The sequence below is a fragment of the Stigmatopora argus genome, chromosome 21 (assembly GCF_051989625.1).
Source record: "Stigmatopora argus isolate UIUO_Sarg chromosome 21, RoL_Sarg_1.0, whole genome shotgun sequence".
Lineage (NCBI taxonomy): Eukaryota > Metazoa > Chordata > Actinopteri > Syngnathiformes > Syngnathidae > Stigmatopora > Stigmatopora argus.
Genome location: NC_135407.1, coordinates 1,844,915 through 1,867,347, shown reverse-complemented (window position 1 = coordinate 1,867,347; position 22,433 = coordinate 1,844,915). Strand labels below are relative to the sequence as shown.

Genomic DNA, 22,433 nt, shown 5'->3' with positions numbered 1-22,433 from the left:
TCCCACCAAATTGTTTTTAAATTTTTCAAGCGATTTCTCCATCAAAGCTCCTCAACTCGCTTGAATCACATGATCAGAGCAGCCAATAGTTTTTCAGCAAATAACTGAGGATTGGGCCCCGAAAATTGATCAAATGTAATAATTGAATTCCCTTTTGGAAAGCCAACTTGAAAATCTTCCGATTGGTTTTCACGACAACTTTTGCAATTCTGTCCGTTTTGCAACCCGCCTTCCGAATCCCTTGACGTTGCCACATACAAGATGGCAGCTCTTCCGGACTATTCTCCAGGTCGTCCAACCCAGCGGGATCTCGCGCCTCGATAATTTTTGAAAGGACATGTTGTTTTAACCAACAAACAGACAAAAAAAAACTTTTTCAACGCAAAAGTTGGCTTTTTCTTTTCACCACAAACCAAAGTCGGCGTGTGTGAGAGCGTCCCCTGCTGGACTCCTTGTGTTTGTGGATCTACCTGTTTTTTGCCCCCAAGGTCATGTGACTCTCCAGGCCCCGCCCACATTTTTTTAGAATGAAGCTCCTCTATTCCTTTGTGTGTTTGTGTTTTGTTGTAGGTTTTTTTTTTTTAACGCATGGTGACATTTTTTCAATCATGTGACGTGGTTAAATATTCCAATAAGGTCGCAGCAAAGCATTATGGGACAAGGGAAAAAGCCACAGGGAACATTTGAGCCCGTTTTGAGAAGAATTAAGAAGCAATATTTTCCAAGTAAGCGCCATTTTGTTTGATTGGTCAACTTTTAATTTGTCATAAAACAAGTTCTTATTTTATTTTGTCACTGGCGTCAAAATGTGTGCCTGCGTTTGTGTGTGTGCCGCTTTTAATCATTTATGACAAAACTATGGAATATTTGTGTACATACGTTTTTATGCTCTTCAGGTCTGATAGAAAATACAATAAAGTCATTTAGTTGAACTTAAAATGTTTTTTCTTTTCTTAAGCAACAATCCAAGTGTTTAAATACCTTTTATGTTAACTCATAATTTTACATCAATTCTTAAATTGGCTTATTTTCCAATAGATTAGCACTGCCTAAATCGTCCAGCAGATGGCGATATCGACTTTATTCCTAACGCCAACTCAATTGGATTTGAGATGACCAATTCGTAAACATTTGACGTGACGTCACCTTAAGATAAATGAAGAACAATATGGAACAAATGAATTAACAATTGAATTATTATTAATACTGTTGTTTTCGTGTATGTGTGCGTGGTCTATTTTTTCCAGATTAACCTAAAAAAATAGTTTTATTCTGGCACACAAACACACACCTGACTGTGGTACCGTAATCAAGGTAAACGAACATCTGGTTTGTTAATGACGTCATCGCGCCGATAACCAGGAAGTATTTTTAGCCATGTTGCTAACACGCGGAAAAGGGGAAAAAGAGAAAAAAGAGGAAAAAAATGAGGCAAGTTGACGTTTTTGGACAAGCTGCAGGGCTTTGAGTCACACCGCGCACGCGCGGACGCGTGGACGCGCACCTCCATGTTCCAGGTCAGTGTTTTTTTTATAATTTTTTTTTCCTTCTACTACAGTATGTTCTCTCTCATTAAGCTCGGCCTGTCTGTGTGCGTAAATAAAAGATGTGATGATGACACACAAGCGTAAATAATTAAAACACTTTTTGATTTGACTGAACAACATCGTTAGCGAGCACGCTAGCACTGGGAAAGATGCAGATTTATAAACTCATTTTTTTTGTTGGCCTCCACCCCCCAAAAATGTTGAAACCCTAACACAGGCTTGAAACTGTCATTTTAAACACTAAAATAGTCTTGAAATGGTCTTCAAACAAACCTAGATTCCACATTTAGAAGCACATTTCGACTGTGAAGAACTCATTTTAAGTTAACAGCACAGTAGTAGCTATGGTCTATACCAGTGGTCTTCAACCACCGGTCCGTGGACCGGTAGCGGTCCGCGAGCCACCTGGTGCCGGTCCGTCAGAGTAATGAATATTTAACGTTTTCAATCTCTCCCTCCTACTTGAAATGAGAAAAGTTGTTATTATAATAATAATAATCCATCTGGACAGAGTATTAAATCACCTGGCTGCCACCAGACGTCCAAATCCATCCTCCTGGGAGGAACGGCAGCCGGTCAGTTAACAAGGTTGTGAAAATCCCCCAAAATGAATACGAAATGACTGAAAATCTACAGGGATTGACATTAATAAATGCAAGAAAGGTTGTCAGTATGTCTAACATTAACACCATGAAAGAACAAGGCCTCTATTGCCAGTATATTTCTCCACAAATGACATTTTGATCATGTATTATTTCCCGAAGCCTACCTGTGATCATTCGGCGATTGACGGCAGCTGAGAGACTGACGACGGCACGAACGAGATGGCGATGGCGGCAAAACGCGCGCACGCGTCTCTAAATGAGTCATAAAGAAATGTGCATACATGAATGCGTAATGGCGAGCGTGTCGGAGGTGTAATGGAGCAATGTTGTTTCTGCTCGCCTGGCCTACATCTGCGCTTTATTGCGGCTCACTGACCTGAGCTCCCGCGCGCAAGCGCAAGCGCGTGTGCGCGCGCGCTAACTGTCAACGTGGCTGGCTAGACGCTAATGTTCTTTCAGGTCGCCCGCGCGGGCGTCACCTTGTTCGCTTTTTTGCACTGCTTTCGTCCAAACGGGAAATGGAACATTTTCAAAGAAAACAAAACAGGAAGTGTTTAAGTGGTTGTCAATTGTGACGGCGTATTAGGGCCACGAAATGAAGAAAAAAAAGAATGGAACTGAACGGAAATTAAATTTGTCATATTAGGACATTTAAGGTATGGGTCGCAATGTTGTAAGGAAAATTGTGTTAGAAGAATGTTTTAAGATTATTGAGAAAAAAAAGTGGAGATGTTATGAGAAAGTCGGAACATCAGGAGAGAAAAGTTGGAACGTCACGATCACCTCGTTGAAATAAAAGATTGTGCATCTCGAGGTTGTATTTTAAAACTAGTTTCAGAATGTGAAAATATAGTGTTTAGTTTTAGTGTTTTTACTGCTTTTATAACTTTTTTTCCCGTGACATTACGACTTATTTCACGTAAATGACAACTTAGTATGTACTACACTACTACTACTACTTCTACTACTACTACTACAACTGTTACTACTACTACTTCTACTACAACTGTTACTACTACTAGTGTTACTACTACTACTAATGTTACTACCACTACTACTACTACTACAACTGTTACTACTACTACTTCTACTACAACTGTTACTACTACTAGTGTTACTACTACTACTAATGTTACTATCACTACTACTAATACTACTGTTACTACCACTACTACTACTACTAATGTTACTACCACTACTGCTAATGTTACTACAACTACTACAACTACTACTACAACTAATGTTACTACCACTACTACTAATGTTACTACTACTATTACTAATGTTACTACCACTACTACTACTACTACTAATGTTACTACCACTACTACTACTACTGTTACTACCACTACTACTACTAATGTTACTACCACTACTACTACTACTAATGTTACTACCACTACTACTACTACTAATGTTACTACCACTACTACTACTACTACTACATACTTTAGTATGTTAGTGGCGTGTCAACTTAGCCATGCTGCATCCATGCATACAAGATAAAGTTGCGTAATATTACAACACTTAATGTCATCGTTTGACTTTTTTTCAAATAAATCAAATTTCAAAAGCTTACCCCTTCATACTGTTAACCGTGCAATCTTTTTTCTTTCAGGGTGCCCTAAAACTCCGCCAGAGTCAGAGGCTGCTTCCACAAAAGGCAGGCAAGTACATATTTTTGTATATTTGTGTTATTTTTTTAGTGACTAACAGAAACAAGAAATTCCATCGAGGCTTCTGTGTCAAAATAAAACAACAAAAATTAGCATTGCAGCACTGACAATATCAGGAAAAACATTAGTCCTTAAAAAAAACATCATCCCAAAGCAACACAACTAATAACATTGACATTGCAAAGTCATAATATGCTGGCATTTTTTTTTAATATAAACATTAACTCATTGCTTTCTATCTATATCTAATCCATTTGAAGTGGGAGGCTGGCAGCGAATGAATGCTGGTTCACTCGCTGCCAACATCCCAATTCAAATGGATTAGACGTCCACTAGTGATGAACTCATTGAAAATCATATAAAGAGCAACAGTGCCACAGCTTTAAAATCCCTGATTTGCCGTTCATCATCATCAAAAGGATTGAAAGAGTTACATTTTTTTTACTCCCCTTATTGCAGTTCACTCCCATAAAAATCGTGACAAAAGTTCAAGTTTCAACATTTGACAACATCATTTTCTTTCAAGGACATTATTGCTCATGACATCATCTTTGGAAGAGCCAAAATGTGCTCGGCGACTTGAGATTGTACAAGTTGTCGCTTATTATTGCTGCTCGTCTGATAAAGCCGTGCCAGGGCAACCGTGACACAGGAAGCCGCAAGCAAAAGCGCTTCCTGTTCTCGGGTGAGTCACTTTTGAAAAAAAAAATGTTATCAAAGGTGTCAAAAAGTGACAACGCAGCATCTTCTCCTGCTGACGTTCATGCTGGTAGGAGAAGGGGACTTGAAAATTGTGCCTGGAAGAGTGGGAAATTCCTGAGGAACAGTCGGGACCACGGCCGCTTGGAATCCACCAAGAAGCGTAATGTATTCATATTTAGCCATATTGAGTCATGGAGTACAGTACGGTGGAGTCATATGTGGAGTCAAAACGAAACGTGTGGAATTAAATGGAATGATGCTGAATAGGACCTGAGGTCAGACTATGTGATCTGAAGTCAAAATGAGTCATTTTGGTTGCACTGGAGTCATATGTGGAGTCAAAACAAATCTGATCTGAATTCAAAACGAGTCATTTTGATTGCACTGGAGTCATATGTGGAGTCAAAACAAATCATGTGGAGTTAAATGGAATGACGCTGAAAATGTCGTGCAGTCAGGTTGTGTGACATGTAGTAAAAATGAGTCATGGTATAATGTGGATTCAAAATCACTCATCTGGAGTTATACTGACGGGTGAGGGGTGAATTCATTTTGTAGTCGGAGGCGGAGTTAAAACAAATCAAATGATGTAACAGTAAATGGTGCGATGTGAAATGGCAGACATGGAGATGAAATGAGTCATGTTGAGTGCAGTGGAGGAGTCATTTGGGATCTAATGTGGCTTCAAAATCAGTCATGTGGAGTTACATCGACTTATGTGGAGTCACAATGAGTCTTAGAGGGTATGATGCTGGAGTCAGATGTGGAGTCAATACAAATCATGTGGAGATAAATGGCAGCAAGTGGAGTCTGACTTAGTGACGTGGAGACAAAATGAGTCAATTCGAGTGCCGTAGAGGAGTCGTGTATGGTTTAATGTGGGTCAAATGAGTCATTTCAAATGTGTTGGAAGAGTCATGTCGAGTCCAAATGAATCATGTGGTTTAATGGTGTCACACTGAATGACTAGGAATCAAATGAATGATGTGGAGTCAAAATAAGTCACTTTGTATCAATTGGGGCTACATTGGAGATTTCGTCCAATGATTCAAATTACGATGAGCCAGAGTAAAGCGAGTCACAGTGAAAAGCGTGAGGTGGAGTTGTACAAGCAGCCACATTAACTGAGTCGGATGGCATTGGGTGACATCTGACTAACTTGTGTGCTGTCCAATGAGTGAGGTGGAGTAGTCCTATTATTCCGTATCCCTTGGAGACGGGTGCAATTCCCCCATGCAGCCAAGTCAAATCGCCACGATTGTCGTCGGTGGAAGAAAACGCCACCCCGCCAGGCGGAATTCATTGCCCAGAAGGTCAAGTCTGCATCAGGGCGAGTCCGAGCCATCCTCGGGCGACGTGGCCGCCCCGCGGACCTCGTCGGGCGAACCGCCGCCGACGCTCATCTTCTCGTAGGTTCTCCTGCGCTGGCGTCGCAGCGTGTGACTCTGCAGTTCCTTCACCTCCTGCAGAACTTCTCGCGCCTCCTGCCAAGAACACATGGCCTCCACCAGGAGTCGCTCCGCCTCCGCCCGTCGCTTCTCCACCACCTCTTCTTCCTTATTCCCGTCTTGGACGGCGCCGTCCGGCGAGGGAACGTCGCCGCCGCCGGGCGAGGACCGGGCGGGCGAGTCCGCCGCCCGCGGAACCTCCGGCGGATGACACGCCTCCGAGGGAGCCTCCCGGGTTTTGCGGCGCGGGGACGGGCGAGAGCTTCGGGTCCGAGGGGAATCGGCGTCGCGCGAGCGATTCTTCCGGCCTTTGGAGCGCGGAGAGTCGCGACCCCTCGACCGCGGGGAGTCTTTCAGTCGGACCCCGGGGGAGTCGCCGCCACGGCTGCGAGGCGACGACGACCTGAGAGAAAACACTGGCTCAAACTCCGAGCCAACCAGGAAGGAGTCGGGCGTACTCGCGTCGCACCTGGTTTGCGGAGAGTCCCCGCTCATTAGGCGATGCAGGCAAGGAGACTCCACCCCCTTTCCGAACGATGAGGCTCCTCCTCTTTCACGCTCGGCTTTGGCCTTCTGAAGCTCCTATGGGAAAATATCCACGTTGATTCAATGCAGTTTTGTTGCCAAGTGGGCGTCCAATCCCGACCACTGTCAAAACCCGAACTAAGAAGAAAAACTGGCAACCTTACTACCGTTTACTAATCTGCGTTTTCACGAATTAACATTGAGGTCCAGAATAGAGCTAGCAACGATCCTTTATCATACCTGTCAACCTCTGCCGATAACTGCCCTTATAAATGATTATGATTCAATCCCTTACAAACCCCCCAAAAACCTTACAAACACCGTACGATTGTAAGGTTTTTGGGGGGTTTGTAAGGGGAATCATAATCATTTATAAGGGCAGTTATCGGCAGAGGTTGACAGGTATGCTTTATCCACATGTAAAATTAGCTTTTTTTCTAAATGCGGTTTTGCTAGGCTACATTGTTTTCTCACTGTAGTTTGCTTTGGAACTCAATGGCTGCCATTGACGTCGATGGCCGTCAATAGGTGTTTCAATAGTTACTAGAATGTAAGAGTGGTGACCTGCAGTCGTAGTTCCTCCAGAAGTTCCTGCGCCCGTTGCATTTTCTGCGCGATTAGACTCTGGAGTTGACCGACGGGCTGCACCGAGGCTCCGCCTTCTTCGTCTGTCGGGCGACGGTTGAGAGCCCAACGCAACTCGGAGCGAATCATTGCCGGCCTGACAAGATAGGTCAATCTGGAGCAGGGTTCTTGTTCCATTTTTAAATTTTGACATTAAAAAAATAAAAATATTGCTCACAGAAAAATAAGCACAAGCCAAAGGTTACTAGTTTGATTACAAATAGGGGCCACAAAATATTTGAGCCCCGAGACCACGAGTTTGAGACCCTTGGTATTTCAAAAAGGCTCTATAATTGGTTAAAAAAACAACAAAAACAGGGAGTGTTTTACACTACAAAATTTAGTTTTTTTTTTCAGAATTTCTTATAGATTTTAAATTTTTATTTTTTATTATTAATTATTTGATGAATTTAGAATACTTTTGAAACTTCCTTTTTGCAAAAGCTACTTTTAGAATTTACTTTGATTTCAAAGAGGGGACCGCAAAATATTGTTCCAGGGACCTCAATTGGCCCCCTGACCACATGTTTGAGACCTATGTTATAGCACCATCTTGGAGAAAAATAAAGTAGGGAGGTTTTTTTTCCAAGAGGCCCTCTTTCTACCTGGAGGAGAGGACTTCATCCATGGAGGCGCAGCGGTTCCGACTTGCCACGTTGCTTTTTTTCCCGGGTTGAGGAGTTCTGGACTGGTTTTGGAGGACCTAAAAGGACCGGAAAGTTGACGCGAGTACTTGTCCACGACCGCCTTGGGACTCCTCACCTGCAGCTGCTGGTTCTTGTGGACCATGGAGCTTTCAAGGTGGGAATATTTCCCCCAGGAGCGCTCGCTCCCTCTGGGCAGACTCCCCGTCTTGACGGGCTCCTCGGTCCGGACGCGCAATTTGGACGCGTCCGTCCCCGAGCGTTGACGTCGCCCCTGGGCGAAGTCCCCCCGCCCGAAGGAGTCGTCACCGAACACGTTCTCCCAGGAGGCACACCCCGAGGGGAAGGCTTCCTCCTCGGCCACCAGGTCCAGGGTGAGGGCGCCGTGGCAGGACGAGGAAGCCTAGCGAAAACTTAGCTTAGCGTTTTGATCGTCCTCCCGGCGACGGGTTTGTCGCAAGTGGGCGTCCAATCCTTACCACGGTAATGAGGTGTCCTCGGGTGGGGAGGCGGCGTCCTTGCGGGATCTTGGCTCGGTCTCTGGTCGGATGCACCAAGACCACCTCGTCCACGGTCACCTGAAACAAGCGTGTGTTCAAGTGAAGACACCCATTGACCGCCATTGACGGCAATAGACGTCCTTTTCCATCCTATCGTTGTCCTGTTTTCGACTTGCCAGTCCTCAGAAGTCTTGAAGTTAATAAATAATAGAATAGCATTGAAATTTAAAATCCTTAATAAAAAATCATTTCAAAATGTATTGCTTTGTTTTTGTTTACTTAATTTACTCTGTATTTTTTTTAACTTTTGAGAAGACCACAAAATATTTAGTTAACAAAAACGGTTTAAAAGTATCATAGGGCGGCCCGGCGGGTTGAGTGGTTAGCATGTCAGCCTCACAGCTCTGGGGTCCTGGGTTCGAATCCAGGTCGGTCCACCTGCGTGGCGTTTGCATGTTCTCCCCCGGGCCTACGTGGGTTTTCTCCAGGTACTCCGCTTTCGTCCCACCTTGCAAAAATGTGTGCGATCGGCTGGCCAGATTATGAATTCAGCTGGGATAGGCTCCAGCACCCCCCGCGACCCTACTGAGGATAAAGCGGTTCAGAAAACGAATGAAAAAAAATATAGAGAATACGTATTTACTCTTAATTCGTTGCCTTCCATCGACGCTAACAAATGTCCAATTCATTTTAAAATGGAACGATCGGCATTAAATGCTCGTCTTTTTGTGATATTGACGTTGATGCTGACATTTGGTGGTTTATGACATTGACCTTTTGGGGGGGACTGGTGCAAATTTGGCATGCATCACCTGGTCCAAAACTCTGTTTTTGGCCTTGACGATGGCGACGTTGAGCGCGTTGATCCACGATTCTTTCTCCTCGGGACTGACGGCCAGGAAAAGAAGGTTGGGAACCTGCGAGGAGAAAAGCGACAAAGCACGCCAGACGCTTCAAGACGACATGAAAATAAAGCCGCGCGCTAACACGAACGCCAGCAGATTATTCCGCTCCGACTCGTCCCGTGACACTCTAATGGGATTCCGTGGATTAAATCTTTTTACGGGGCCCAAGCCAATGACGGCTTCCGAGCACGAGTGGGCGTCCCGTCCCACCCAATGAGGAAGCGGCGAGTGTCAGGCGGGGACAAAGTCTCTCGTAGGACGCCGACGCGCGGAAAAAACACGCCAAAGATTCCCCTGGAAGCTTTTGCAGCGGCGCCAGCCAACCAAGTGGGGCTAAATCCTCACGGCCGCATCGTCATCGCACCCAAATTTTTCAAGCTCCTACCAAACTATCAAAACAAGATGTCCTTTACAATTTCCTAGTTATATCACTTCAAACTATACACCACAAAAGGCCCACTTTCTTCAGAAATTCTGGTTGTGATGTCACAACCGGAATTGATGTTTAGCTTAGCTAGCTAGCAACAAAAGAATAGTATGCTAGCTCATTTTGGAATTGTGTCCAAAATATGTTGTCATATCATTTTAAAGTCACTTCCTTTGGCATTTAATAGCATGTTTTTTAGATGATCTGAAATGGACTACTTCCTGAAAATATGCAAAAGTACTTCTTCATTGTCGGTAAGGTGTACTTCCTGAAAATATCTTGAAATTATTGACTGGAAAAATTCCAAATCATCAACATTTTAAGAGTATAGTGATTTGATTTTAGGGACTAGCTAGCTAATATGTCAAATATGTTGCCGGTGGCAACGTGTGGTTTACCATATCATTTTTTCGTGGCCCACAAAATGACAAATATGTACAGTAATCCTCGAATAATTGAAAAATCGCAAAGTAGGGTCACCCCTATTATAACTACCTTTTTTTCTTCTTCCTAATAGCAAGAGTGGCTTCTGCTTACGAGTTTCAGCGCGGATTTTCACATTTTTATGAACTTAATAATTCTTATAATTGTATCTATAATATATTTTTTTTAAATAATTAATAGCAGAAAAAAATCGCGAAGAAGTGAATTTGCGATAATCAAGGGAAGACTGTACTTGTTTTATTTCACTTAAAATATCATTCATTTACACTTAAATTACGTAAATAACAATTAAACTTGTATTTATTTAAAATGCAATTGATTCATTTTAAAATCATCTACAAAATAACAGTCATTATTTTCTACTATTGTAACCAGCATTTCTATTTTAATTCAAATTTATTGATTTTATTTTTAGGAGCAAATTACCTTACAGGTGTCAAACCTGTGGGCTGAGGGCCAGATCCGGCCTGCCGCATCCATTTTTCGTGGCCCACAAAAATTAATCATGAGCTTCGAGTCTTACCAAACAACAGATTTTTACTTTGAAAAATCAGACGTCACTTCTCCAATTGACACTAAATGGATTGATTTTTAATTTGATCTAGTGATGTCAAACTAACCGTGTTGCCGGGCCGTCGACATCTGACGAGCGTGAAGCGACTGTGGTTCTTCTTGCTTCGACTTTTGGCCTTCCTCAACTCTTCCGAGCGCTCGTAGTCGGCCAGGTCCAAAACCTCTCCCGCCTTGCGCTCATCCTTCACCTGTCCCGCAAAAAAAAAAAAAAGGAACGCCACACTGTCAAACGTGAGCTTCATCGACGGTGACAAACGTCCCCTCCAGACCCCCCGGTCCAAACGGAGGGGGCGTCTATCCCCGTCCCCGCCAGCCAATCGCTCCAACCGACTCGCTAACTTGACTCCCAAGCAAAAACGGCGACTATTATATTACGTAAGAAGTCTCTGGTACAAAAAAAAGTCAATAAATGTTTGCGCTCATGACCCATTACATCATCAACCGCTCTCCTTTCACGTGATTGGTCCAAAAAAAAAGCTCCTATTTTTGCAGCCTCTGCCTCTCGTTATGCGCAACAATGTTCCGTCATGATTATTTCAGTAGCTCTACTTTAGCTTTTGGGGGTGCCGTGAGTTTTCTCATGTCGGATAAGCATCAAAAAAGACCTCACGCAAGCTAACTTAGGCTTTTTTTTATGGGAAGAAAGATAAGGTTAAGCTTTTGCGGGTGGAATTGTGCGTTTGTGTACGTGTGTATTTGCGTCAGTGGGTGGTCATGTGTGCGCGGGGGGTCAGCAACAGGCACTGGGGTCACGTGATCTTTGATTCGCTGGCACGTGTCGTGTCTCCCGGCCGCCATTCCGGACGCCGCGTGCGCCCAGGGTGGATGTAAATATGCATCGATGCGCGCCGACTAATGTGTGCGAGTGTGTAATTGATGTTGTATATGTTGCATGTTATTAATCCTATATATAGGGCAAAAAAAAAGAACATTAATGCTGATTGGGACTAACATGAGTTTGTTTTTATTCATTTTAATGTGGTATTTTTTAGTTTTTATGTGGGGGGTTGTTAGGGAATTTTCAGAGGTTTGGAAATGGGTGAACAAGATTGGGTTTTTTAAATATATGCATTGTAACTTGTTAATTTTAGGGCTGTAAAGCAATTAAATATTCCAGATGTACAAAAATGTTAACAGTAATAAAATATGTTTTGTAGTACACAACATGGCAATACAGGCAAGTAAACAGTGGAAGTAAACACGGTTTGAAGGGAAACGGACTGATAGCTCTCGCGAGAAGCTAATGCTAAAATAGCATCGTGGAAGAGTGATAATATATGTACCATGAAAATATTTTACATATGAGTGTCTATTTTGTTTTTTTAGTATACTTTGGAAAAAAGTCAATACATATATATGTATGTATATATATATACATACATATATATATACATATACATGTATATGTATATATATGTATATATGTATACACATACATATATATACATACATACATATATATATATATATATATATATATATACATACATACATATATATTATGAGTATATATGTATATGTGTATATATGTATGTACATGTATGTGTATATATGTATGTACATGTATACATGTGTATATATATGTATGTATGTGTATATAGATGTTAAATAATTTATTGTTTATTCTTAAAAGATAGTAAAATATATCAAAAAATGTGCTTAAATGCATTTCCTTCTTGAAAATGATAAAAAAAAATCTGATATTGTATTATTTAAATACTATTATAACTCTGAACATCATCCTACAGTAATCCCTCGATTATCACATCACTTATTACGAATTCACTACTTTGTAATTTTTTTCCACTATTAATGATTTAAAAATTCTTTTTTTTTAAGTTAATAAAAATGTGAAAATCCACGCTGAAACTCGTAATAGGTTGAACCTACTTGGCGATTTTTCTATTATCGCGGCCATGTCTGGTCTACATTAACCGTGATATTCGAGGGATTACTGTACATTTGTTTTTGAACCAAACTTGCCAAACCACACCCCCTCCATGCTCACATACTGCGGCCACACCCCCTGCCGCCTCCCAAGCTTTGCCCCGCATTTAACATCTTTAGCAGTCAAAGTCAACATTTTTAGCAGTCAAAAGTCAATCACTGCTAGCTTCCCCAAATAGATTGGACATCTAGCGCTGTCAATAAATAAACCTTTTTGTGTGCAGGTGCGTTTTGCTGACCTCTTTTTCGGATATGAACAAGTGTTGTCCTCTGAGGACCACGTAGCGACTCCTCCAGAGTTCCCTGAAGATCCCGCGGCCGCAGAACTTCCTCAGCCATCCCAGTTTGTCCGGCTGCGGCGGGCCCGGATGGGACGGGTCCTGAGGGCCCTGACAGGTACCGTACATGTGGGGGAAAAGAAGGATCATTAATGTACAGTATATATATATATATATATATAAAAAATAGAGGACCAAAATATGGAATGTATGAAAATACTAAAAGGATAAATAGAAAAAAGGAGAAAAATTGATGTGAGAAGATCGCATTGCTTAAGGACAGAAAGTAAACATGAGAAAAAAACTAAAATTAAAAATCTAAAGTAAAAATGATAAATAGAAAAAAAGCAGAGAAAAGCATATAAATTGATGTGGGAAGGCTGCATTGCTTTAGAATGGAAAATAAACATGAGAAATAAAAAAATAAAAAATAGCAACTCTACCTACACAAAAACTAAAATAAATGAAAAAAAACGCAAACCAGAAAATAAAATATGAAAATAGATGGAATGCATAAAATTACAAAAAAAAATACATTTCAAAAGGTCGAGTGCAAGAAAATAAAAAGAATGAAATTGATTCAACATGCAGAATGCACGAGCAGATAAAAGAAAATGGCGCAATAAACGAAAAATAAAAACACCAAAATCATATGCAGAACTAAACGATGGCAAAACCCATACACAGAACAAAAATATTGAATAAAAATTCTGACGACCATGGCAAGTGCAATCCGATGAGAACCAAAATTATGACAATTTGGCGGCGCCCACCAAACAAGGCAAAAGTGCTCAACTTCTACATGAAGAACGTGTGATGGAGCTTGATGTCATGTTCAGGTGCGGTGGTCGTTGCTAGCTTCTTCCCCCCTGCAGCGCCAAACCTGACTGCGGCGCCCCGACCCAGCTTTTGTCATGCACGCCCTCCTTCGCATTTTCACGCAGGAGACAAACGTGCAAAAATGTGTGCGTGAGCGTCTTCCTACCGGTCCTGCCTGCTTGCTCTTCTTCATGCTCGCTCGGCTCCTGCGTTCTTCTTCTGCTTCTTCTCCCGCTTGCTCTGTTGTCTATCTGTCTAACGGGAGGGAAGCTGCGACGTTGGCGTCCTCCTCCTCCTCCTCCTCCCTCGACGCGCGCGCGCGTGCGTGAGTGCGGGCAGATGCTCCCCCTCGGCGTGCGCGCGCACTGTAACCTAGTTTCCTAGTGCGAGGAATGGCGTCATCTGGTGGTGAAAACATGTAAGTGTAGGTTTTAAAAAAGGGTGATAGACGGCTAATCTAATTTGCGCTGTCTTCTCTGACTTTAAATGGATTGGACAATGTCAGTGTCAATGGGAGATCATTTGATGGTGTTAAAAAACTAATTTTTAAAGAATCTGTCAAGGAATAAGCGATTTATGACTTCATTTTAGGGTCATTGCACCGATTTTCAGGGGAACGTTGCCCCGACTAAAATGGCCGCCATTCTGGGGCCATGTTGGTAGGGGCAATAAACGCTCTTTTCGTGCTGCTGCTGTGAATTGAAACGAGGTTTTCAATGTTAGCCATTGAGTTAAACTGAGTGATAAAATAGGGCAATTAAGTCACATATATTGCCTTTTTTCCCCTCCAATTAAATTTATGTAAAGTTTACATATCAATAAAATGTTTTACTGCCCTCTCCCACTTTTCGCACATAAGCAAAAAAATTAGTTTTTTTTTCCTTTGTCAATAATGAAATCCAAAACTTAAACAAACTTAAATCTTGTGAATACATTTTAAAATAGAAAAATATATTTTAAAAAATATATAGAAAAACAGCATATTTGCATTTTCATTTGAAATAAATAAATGTTTGGAGGGGAAAAAGAAACTAGGTTTAAAATGAAAAGACAATGACTTCTTAACATTTGAAACAATCGGAACTACATTACAATGTGAAAAATAAACTTTTAATGTGGAAAGGTAAAAATTATTGAGAGAATATTTTCTATTAGCTCTTAGCTTGCCATTGACTAGGATAGACACCCCTTTAAACAGGAAATCCAATCCATTTTGACTAGTCTGTCTCAATAGAATGGACGTCTAGACCATGAAAACATGAGTTAAGTACCGATCCGGTCCTCCGAATAAAACCAGAACGACAAAAATAACTTGACGTGGTGCTTAAGTTACCTTAAGATTTTTTCTGGCTTGGATAATTCTCACCAACCTCCACCTGGAACGAGCTCGAAAAAACGGCAATCAGGGCGGGCCTAGGCGCCGCCGCCGCCACCGCCGCCGCGTCTTTGATACGACATCGCACAGCCGCTCATCATCGGCGCCTCCCCTGGTGACGCGGTGCAAGAAAGGCGCCGGCGCCCTTTGGAAAAGAGACGCTCCACAGCTGGGAAAAGCGCTAGCGGGCTTTCCAACAGTGCGCCCGGAGAGCGGCGCCGCTCCTTTAAGAGCCGACGGAAGGCGGCATGGAAGCCCCGGCTATCCCGGACCAGGCGACGGAGATGGAGCTCCTGCGCAAGGTGATCCAAGAGGTGGCCGCCCAGAGCCAGCGAGACATCGACGGCCTCAGGCAAGAAGTTCACGGCGCCGTGGGCCAGGCGCAGCGAGACCTGAAGACGGCCCGCCTGGAGGCCAAGAGCATCCGGCAGGAGATGCAGAGGGGCCTGCCGGCGGCCGACGTCCTGCGGCAGGAGATCCGCGAGCAGACCCAGAGGGACTTTGAGACCCTCCGCCAAGACTTGCTGAGCACTCTGCAACGGGACATGAGGGTCTTCCGTCAGGAGTCCAGAAGGCTCCGGCAGGAAGCGCAGAGCGTGGCCAACCTCCGGCAGGAGTGGGAGGAGGTCCGAGGAAACCTCTGCACGCTCTCCGACCGCCTCAAGGCGGTGGCGGAGCACGCCAACGTCCGCGCCGGCGCCCACAAGAGCGTCGCCTGCGTGGCCGGCAGGAAGAAGCTCCGAGACACCTGCTGGGGAATCTCCCTGCCTCTGGCCATGACGCTCTGCGCCGTCTTCGGCTTCGGGATCGGCGTCACCCTGTCTTAGGACCCTGCCCACCCCCCCCCAAAAAAAAATGGCGCCGTGACACCGCGTTCTGGACTATGTGTCACGTCAAATCGCGTCCATTTCTAAAGGCTTCGCATGCCCACGGTTGACTAACAATTTCCAAACATTCCGATCTGAAGCCCCTAAATTGCGAGAAGAAACCCAAACAAGGAAACCTTGGGAGGTCCAAGCAACAATATTTACTAAAAAAACCCAACAGGGGCAAAAAGGAAAGCTTGGAAAGGGCGAAAGATGGAAAACTGCAATTTTTTCATACCTTGCTGGGCCTGGAATTTTTACTCGGGAGCAATTCTGTTGTGTTCATCAGGCTATAGTTATCCAAGAAACTCGTTACGATAACAGATGCCTATTTCCCCCTGTTTTTTTTCTCCATTTTACCATTAGTGCTTGAACGTATAATTTTGCTTTTGGTTTCTGATAAATTAAAAAAAATGTGTGATTAGCACTTTCTGGACTACTATAAGCCTCAAGTCAAGTTGCGGTTATTTCGACTATAGACCAACACGCTCCAATCTGAAGCCCCCCCCAACGGCAAAGCAAAAAGTCGAAGATCCATTTGGGAGACCAGGCAAGAATGTTATGAAATTGAAAATTAAAAAGTTGTTTCATAGTTTGGCTGTATTGTCGAGGCGACAGTTATCCCAAAAACATACCTGTCAACCTCTGCCGATAATTGCCCTTATAAATGATTATGATTCCCCTTACAAACCCCCCAAAAACCTTACAAACACCGTACGACTCGTCGTACGGTGTTTGTAAGGTTTTTGGGGGGTTTGTAAGGGGAATCATAATCATTTATAAGGGCAGTTATCGGCAGAGGTTGACAGGTATGCAAAAATGTACGTGGGATGATAACAGGTCTCCCTATTCTCCATTATTACTTGAACATAATTTTTGCTCTAGGTCTTTAATTAATTGAAAAATCCCACCCAAAAAGCGACTAAACGTATGTTCAGGCACCAAAATATTGATTTTTATTAGATCTCATTCTGAAAAAGAATCATTCGGGCTCATTTGGCGGGGAAGAAAACCTTGCTGGTGTTACGGTAGATGTTTTCCGAAAGCTCCCGGGGGTCCTCCTCCCTCGCGGCGGCCATCAACTCCAGAATCTGTCTGTGCGGGGCAACATTTTGGAAAGAATTGCGTGAGGAACCCATCTGAGAGAACATTCATTTGGCCCCTCCCACTCAAAATGGATTGGACGTCTACGAGACGATGAGTTGACTCACATGATATGACAAGGTTCATTCCTGTCCTTCAAACAATGGCCAGCCTCCCACTTCTTCTTCGTGGGAAAGGTGGTCTTGATGTACTTGAATCCGGCGTGCGTGCTCTTGACGCCGCACCACGGCGCATCTGGCGGGCCGGAGGATGTCGTCAAGGCGGGTTGTCGGCGACGTGGTCCGCTCGAGACCGCTCACCCGTTTCAATCATCAGTCTATCGGTGGGAATTTGCTTCATGGCTTCCACGTTGGCTTCAGTTTTAAGGGAACTGGAAGAAAACCTCTAGTTACTTTAGTTATCTGGGACTCAATAGTCTTATTTTTCTGTCCTCGCTTCTCACCAGCCGTTGATCCCGATGTAGAGGTCCAGATCGACGAGGGCGGCGGCTTCCTCCGCTGTCCCGTCGAACGAGTGAACCTGGGAAAGTGGATTAACTTGGTACGCAGAGACCGAAGACCTCACTCACTAAGACTTGACTTACTACACCTCCCACGCATCTGTCTCGGTTTCTTTTCATGATGTCTGAAACCAAAGACGACTACGTGAGATGACTGCAGACTGGACCAGAAGTCTGAGAATGGAAATCTGACTCACCCACAAATTCTCGATGGGAGTTTCGGCAGTGCAGGAACATGGGGAGCTTGGTTTCCTCGGCCAGATCAAACTGCTTCTCAAAATATCTAGAAAAGAGATGTCAAACTCAGTTGGGTTCGCGACTTATAGTCCGGAAAATACGGTACTCTATTTGAGTTAATTCAAGTACAGTCGTACCTCTACTTACAAAAGATCCAAATTACGAAATCCCCCAAAAGGTAAATGCATTTCCTAATGTCCTGTACGAATGACAAGAATTTACATATAAAGTACTAATCTACTTACGAAAAATCCAAGTTACGGAAAAAGTTCTGGAACCAATTGATTTTGTAAGGAGAGTTACGACTGTACATAAAAGAAATATTCTAAATAATATTTTGAAAATGCTATTTTGTAATATTTCTGAACTTACTTGAGTTGAGTTTCCTTGGGGCAAAATTCCAACCGGTCAAAATCTATCAAGATGACAAAGCAAATTTAACTCTTTGACGTCCAAGGTGCGGATAGACAGTTCGGCGACTTGGACTGGCCTAGTCCGCACTCTCCCACAGCGACCACTTTGGTCGGGTTGTCTTTGACCAGACGCCGTAGGCGGGCCAGATAGTCGACGGCGCCGTCGCCCTCCTCAAATTGGCCACAGCGGGTCGGGTGGCAGCCCACCGTGCAGTAGAAGTCATCTGCGTGCGGGTGAGAACCACCCGGTCATCAGAACCTGCCCCTCCAAAAAATATGGGGAAGTGGTTCTTACGGTTGGTTACCTCTACTGTTGGCTAGACGGACGGCGTCCTCGCTGTCTTGCAGGCTTCCTCCTGTGATCATAAACTGCGCACAACCAATTTTTAAATTATTATTTTTCTAAATATAAATTGAATATTTTGTGTTTGGCTTTTTACAATTCAGTTATTTTTTTTAAAAATGTTTACGTTTTAAAAAGATTTTTTTGTTTTCATTTTGAAAATGTATCAAAATCTAATGTAAAGAATAGTTTTCAATTTAAAATATACATATTTTTTAAATTAAATATATTTTGAATATAATAGGTGAATATGAATTGTTTTGTTCTCTTTTGTTCATTAAAAAAAGTCAAATTTAATATGAATATGGAAAAGAGGCTCCATTTTTTCTGTAAATAATATCTATATAACGATTAATCCACTAGCAATTTGATCATCTATTTTGATTGTTGATTTGTCAATTCGGACTATTGACCAATTCGAAATACCCAACAAAAAATATTAGTTATGAAAAGTTTATTTGGACGCAAAAACACCTTTTCGACGCCCACGTGGACAGCTCTGTCGATTACGTCATGGAAATCATCTGGGGGTGGGGCAACAGGGGTCAAAAGGTCAGACAAAAGTTGGAAACAAGAGGTGATGGAACGGCTGACCTTGATGCCTGCGTTTTCCTCTGGAAAGCCCACGGAAAACTGGGTCGGTCAGATTGACGCCAATGTCTGATCGGTGGACAACAAAAAAACAAAACATTTTGTTCATTTTCGCCAGCTAAAGGTCCTTTTTTTCTACCGTAACCAATTGGCTGCCATTGACTACAATAGACGTTCAATCCATTTTATCTAGGGGTGGGGTTCGCAGCGAATGATCATTTTCATGCATTGCATTTGATGGGAATGTTGCCCCTACCAATATGGCCGCCATGAATCAGTGCACTATTTAGTAATTGTATTTTGATTGTTTTAATTTTTTCCAATTTCTACCAGAAGCTCTTATTAGCTACGTGTATAAACCAGCAGGCAGGTTAAGTGAACGACTGCTGACACCATCAGAATATTGTTTTTTGATTAGATTAATGTCTTACCGATGAATTTGTGTCGGGCCATTGTTGAGAGAGAGAAAAAAGTAAAACCAATGTGCAGTTTCATCCGGGTATATTTTGTGATTGTCAAATTGTCATTTGGTGTCAACGTAAGTCCTACAAAAGAAACGCCAGCACTACTCAAACGTCAACCAAACTTGACTTTATTGAACATGCAGACTTACTCTGGCAAACTTGATTCATGTAATTCATATTATAATGTTATTATGCAAACGTTATTAAGTTCTGATGTGATAAATGTATTCTGAAAAAAATCAACGCCCGCATTGTTTTTCAGGATTACGGCGAAAGGAGAGTGACACTACCATGTCCCAGGATGCTTTGCGCGGTGTCCGACTAAGGTGACACGAAAGGAAAGAAGAAAGACAAACAAAACAAACGATAGCGATTTAACGCAAGGTCAACGATGGCCTCTGCGTATCTCAGCCACCAGCAGAAAGTGCTGCGTCTCTACAAGAAGTCGCTGAGACATCTCGAGTCCTGGTGCATCTTTCGGTAAGGTATATTTAGCGTTAGCAGACGGCTAAGCTAACGGCTAACCGGGTCACCTGCAGCTCAAGTAAAGAACCTTGTTTATTATTAACTCTTATTAGACGAATAATCTCATAGGAAAGGCCAATAATAAGTATGTAAATGTAACTGTGTTTTACTGCTTATTATTTTTCTTTTTCCAATAATAATTGATCATGTCAAATTATTGTCAGAATTTGAATTAAAGTTGACAGAAAAAAACCTCCACTTTTCATAGGTTAATTTGTAAGCAAGTAGATTATTAATAGTGACGTGGTTTTAACAATAAATAAATAATTTTCGTGTAATAACACGATTCATATGTAAAAATGTGATTACTATCATATATATAGGCAATAACAATCATGTACAAGCGTGACAACTATCCTTTAAACATTAATGGCTTGACTACTACTTTTACCGAATATTTTTGTCTTACATATTTGAATTATTGTCTTTAATGTTTGTGTAAAAGAAGAAACACAAAACGTATATTTCAGGCCATTTCCATTCAATTATGACATGTAATGCTAGCCTAACATATAGTCAAACGGATATGTATTTCAACTAAATAAAATGCTTTGAATTGACCAATAGCAGAATGTCACCATGGATTTACTGTAAGAATTAATACGAAAAGTGTTGTAAATGAAATTTGGTGATGAATGTTGTTTTTGCTCATCTAGGGACAAGTACCGCTTCTACGCGTGCCTGCTGCGAGCCCGTTTTGATGAACAAAAGAGCGAGAAAGACATGGTAAAGGCCACCCGGCTGCTGAAGGCCGGCGAAGAAGAGTTCTGGGAAAAGCAGCACCCGCAACCCTACATCTTCCCCGACTCGCCCGGCGGGACCTCCTACGAGCGCTACGAATGCTACAAGGTTAGCCCCGTTGAAATATATTTGCTTCAAATGAGTGTCGAGAACAGATGGTCTCATTTTTATTTTGGTGCCGCTAGGCCCCGGAGTGGCTCCTGGAGTACTGGCACCCGTCCGAGAAAGCCGCCTACCCCGACTACTTCGCTAAAAGGGAGCAGTGGAAGAGGCTGAGGGAGCTCAGCTGGGATAAAGAGGTGCGGAACTTCCAGTTCATTCTGAATCAATCGATTTTAAAACTAGAGCTGCAGCCAACGGTTATTTACCTTATCGACTAATCGGACGATTAATTGGCTAAATGGCCCTTTTTTTTGCAATTACCGTCACAATTTAATAATAATCAACAATAATAGGTTCTTTTAAGTAAACATAAACAAAATGAATGACTAATTCCGCCCAAAAATATTTAATGACAACTGTAGTCAAGTACAAAAAAAAACTTGTTTGTGTTTAGTTAAATAAAGGTTCTGAGTTTGAAAAAAAATCTTAGTTTAAACGGCAAAAGTGACGTTAATTGAAATTTAAAAAAAATGCTGCTGGTTGACATTCTTCTCTGTAAGCAAATTGCTTATATGTAAATTATTCATTTTTCAACAAGCTAAACATTTTTTTCCGTTATACCAACCAAGACTGGAGCACCAAAAAAAAAACAACTGAATTCAGTGCATTATGTCCAACAACGTGATCTAAATTTCATAAACTACGCATTTCAACAAATGCACTTGCAAACATTTTCTTGCAAGTAGATGAGGTCACGAGTCTACACGAGGATAGGACCACCTCGATTGCGTTTACACCGAGTACATCCGGAATTAGTTGCCGCCAATCATCATCGTTTTTCATGGCTTTCATCAACCGTACTTAAAAGCCGAAATGTAGTACTTAAAGTGGCCATCGTTGCGGCCGGACAGGTGGCCCAGCTGCAGGCGTTGACGCCAGCCGATGGACCCAAGACGGAAGCGCTCCCCCCGGCCCGAAATGAGGGGGACCTGCCGCCTCTGTGGTGGCAGTACGTCACCCGCTCCAGGGAGCGCCCCACATGAACGCTTCGCTTACGTCACATGACCGTCGTGACAAGCGTGACTTATGCCTCGCCTTCCTACCAAGTAAATAAAGATGTGAAGAAGAAATCCCTTCTTTTTTTTTACTCCTCATACATTCATACCAATTTATTCATTCATTTTCTGAACTGCTTTATCCTCAAGGGTCGCGGGGGGTACTGGCGCCTATCCGAGTGGTGGCCAGCAAATCGCAGGGCACGAGGAGGCAGACAGCCAATCACGCTCACAGGCAATTTAGAGTGTCCAATCAGCCTATGTTTTTGGAATGGGGGAGGAAACCGGAGCACCCGGAGGAAACCCACACAGAACATGCAAACTCGATACAGCCTATCAAAGTGTTGCCAAATCATGTTGTCTTCAGGAAACGTGGGTGTTTTTGTTGTGTTTTTTTTATTTATTATGACTTAACAGTTTCTCCATCGACCTCATACATGTAGAGAACATTGCA

The 22,433-nt window shown here is 42.7% G+C and overlaps 3 protein-coding genes across 4 annotated transcripts; 1 reads left to right on the top strand and 2 right to left on the bottom strand.

Annotated features, from left to right (window-relative positions):
- Positions 1-1,378: 1,378 nt before the first annotated feature.
- ndufb9 (NADH:ubiquinone oxidoreductase subunit B9) lies at positions 1,379-22,054 on the top strand. The gene is made up of 7 exons (XM_077589916.1): positions 1,379-1,517; positions 3,771-3,819; positions 12,792-12,963; positions 19,819-20,036; positions 20,738-20,930; positions 21,008-21,121; positions 21,836-22,054. The coding sequence occupies exons 4-7, from the start codon at positions 19,948-19,950 to the stop codon at positions 21,965-21,967; spliced, it is 528 nt and encodes a 175-aa protein (XP_077446042.1). The 5' UTR covers positions 1,379-1,517; positions 3,771-3,819; positions 12,792-12,963; positions 19,819-19,947; the 3' UTR covers positions 21,968-22,054.
- On the bottom strand, positions 5,456-14,056 carry plekho1a (pleckstrin homology domain containing, family O member 1a). Its single transcript, XM_077589899.1, has 10 exons — positions 13,831-14,056; positions 12,807-12,956; positions 10,668-10,808; positions 9,084-9,188; positions 8,251-8,349; positions 7,890-8,174; positions 7,733-7,830; positions 7,068-7,224; positions 6,448-6,560; positions 5,456-6,381 (listed from the first exon to the last, which is right to left on the bottom strand). Exons 1-10 carry the CDS (start codon positions 13,855-13,857, stop codon positions 5,856-5,858), a joined length of 1,701 nt encoding a protein of 566 aa, XP_077446025.1. The 5' UTR covers positions 13,858-14,056; the 3' UTR covers positions 5,456-5,855.
- On the bottom strand, positions 16,839-19,648 carry tatdn1 (TatD DNase domain containing 1). 2 transcript variants are annotated; one of them, XM_077589909.1, is made up of 12 exons: positions 19,524-19,648; positions 19,096-19,161; positions 18,976-19,025; positions 18,464-18,527; positions 18,236-18,382; positions 18,118-18,160; positions 17,706-17,791; positions 17,593-17,633; positions 17,452-17,528; positions 17,309-17,379; positions 17,117-17,243; positions 16,839-17,000 (listed from the first exon to the last, which is right to left on the bottom strand). In XM_077589909.1, exons 1-12 carry the CDS (start codon positions 19,585-19,587, stop codon positions 16,898-16,900), a joined length of 939 nt encoding a protein of 312 aa, XP_077446035.1. In that variant the 5' UTR covers positions 19,588-19,648; the 3' UTR covers positions 16,839-16,897. The 2 variants fall into 2 exon arrangements, with proteins under 2 accessions (XP_077446035.1, XP_077446036.1); XM_077589910.1 differs by lacking the exons at positions 18,464-18,527; positions 18,976-19,025; positions 19,096-19,161; positions 19,524-19,648 and adding an exon at positions 17,883-17,944 and having other exon boundaries at positions 18,118-18,378.
- Positions 22,055-22,433: the final 379 nt, after the last annotated feature.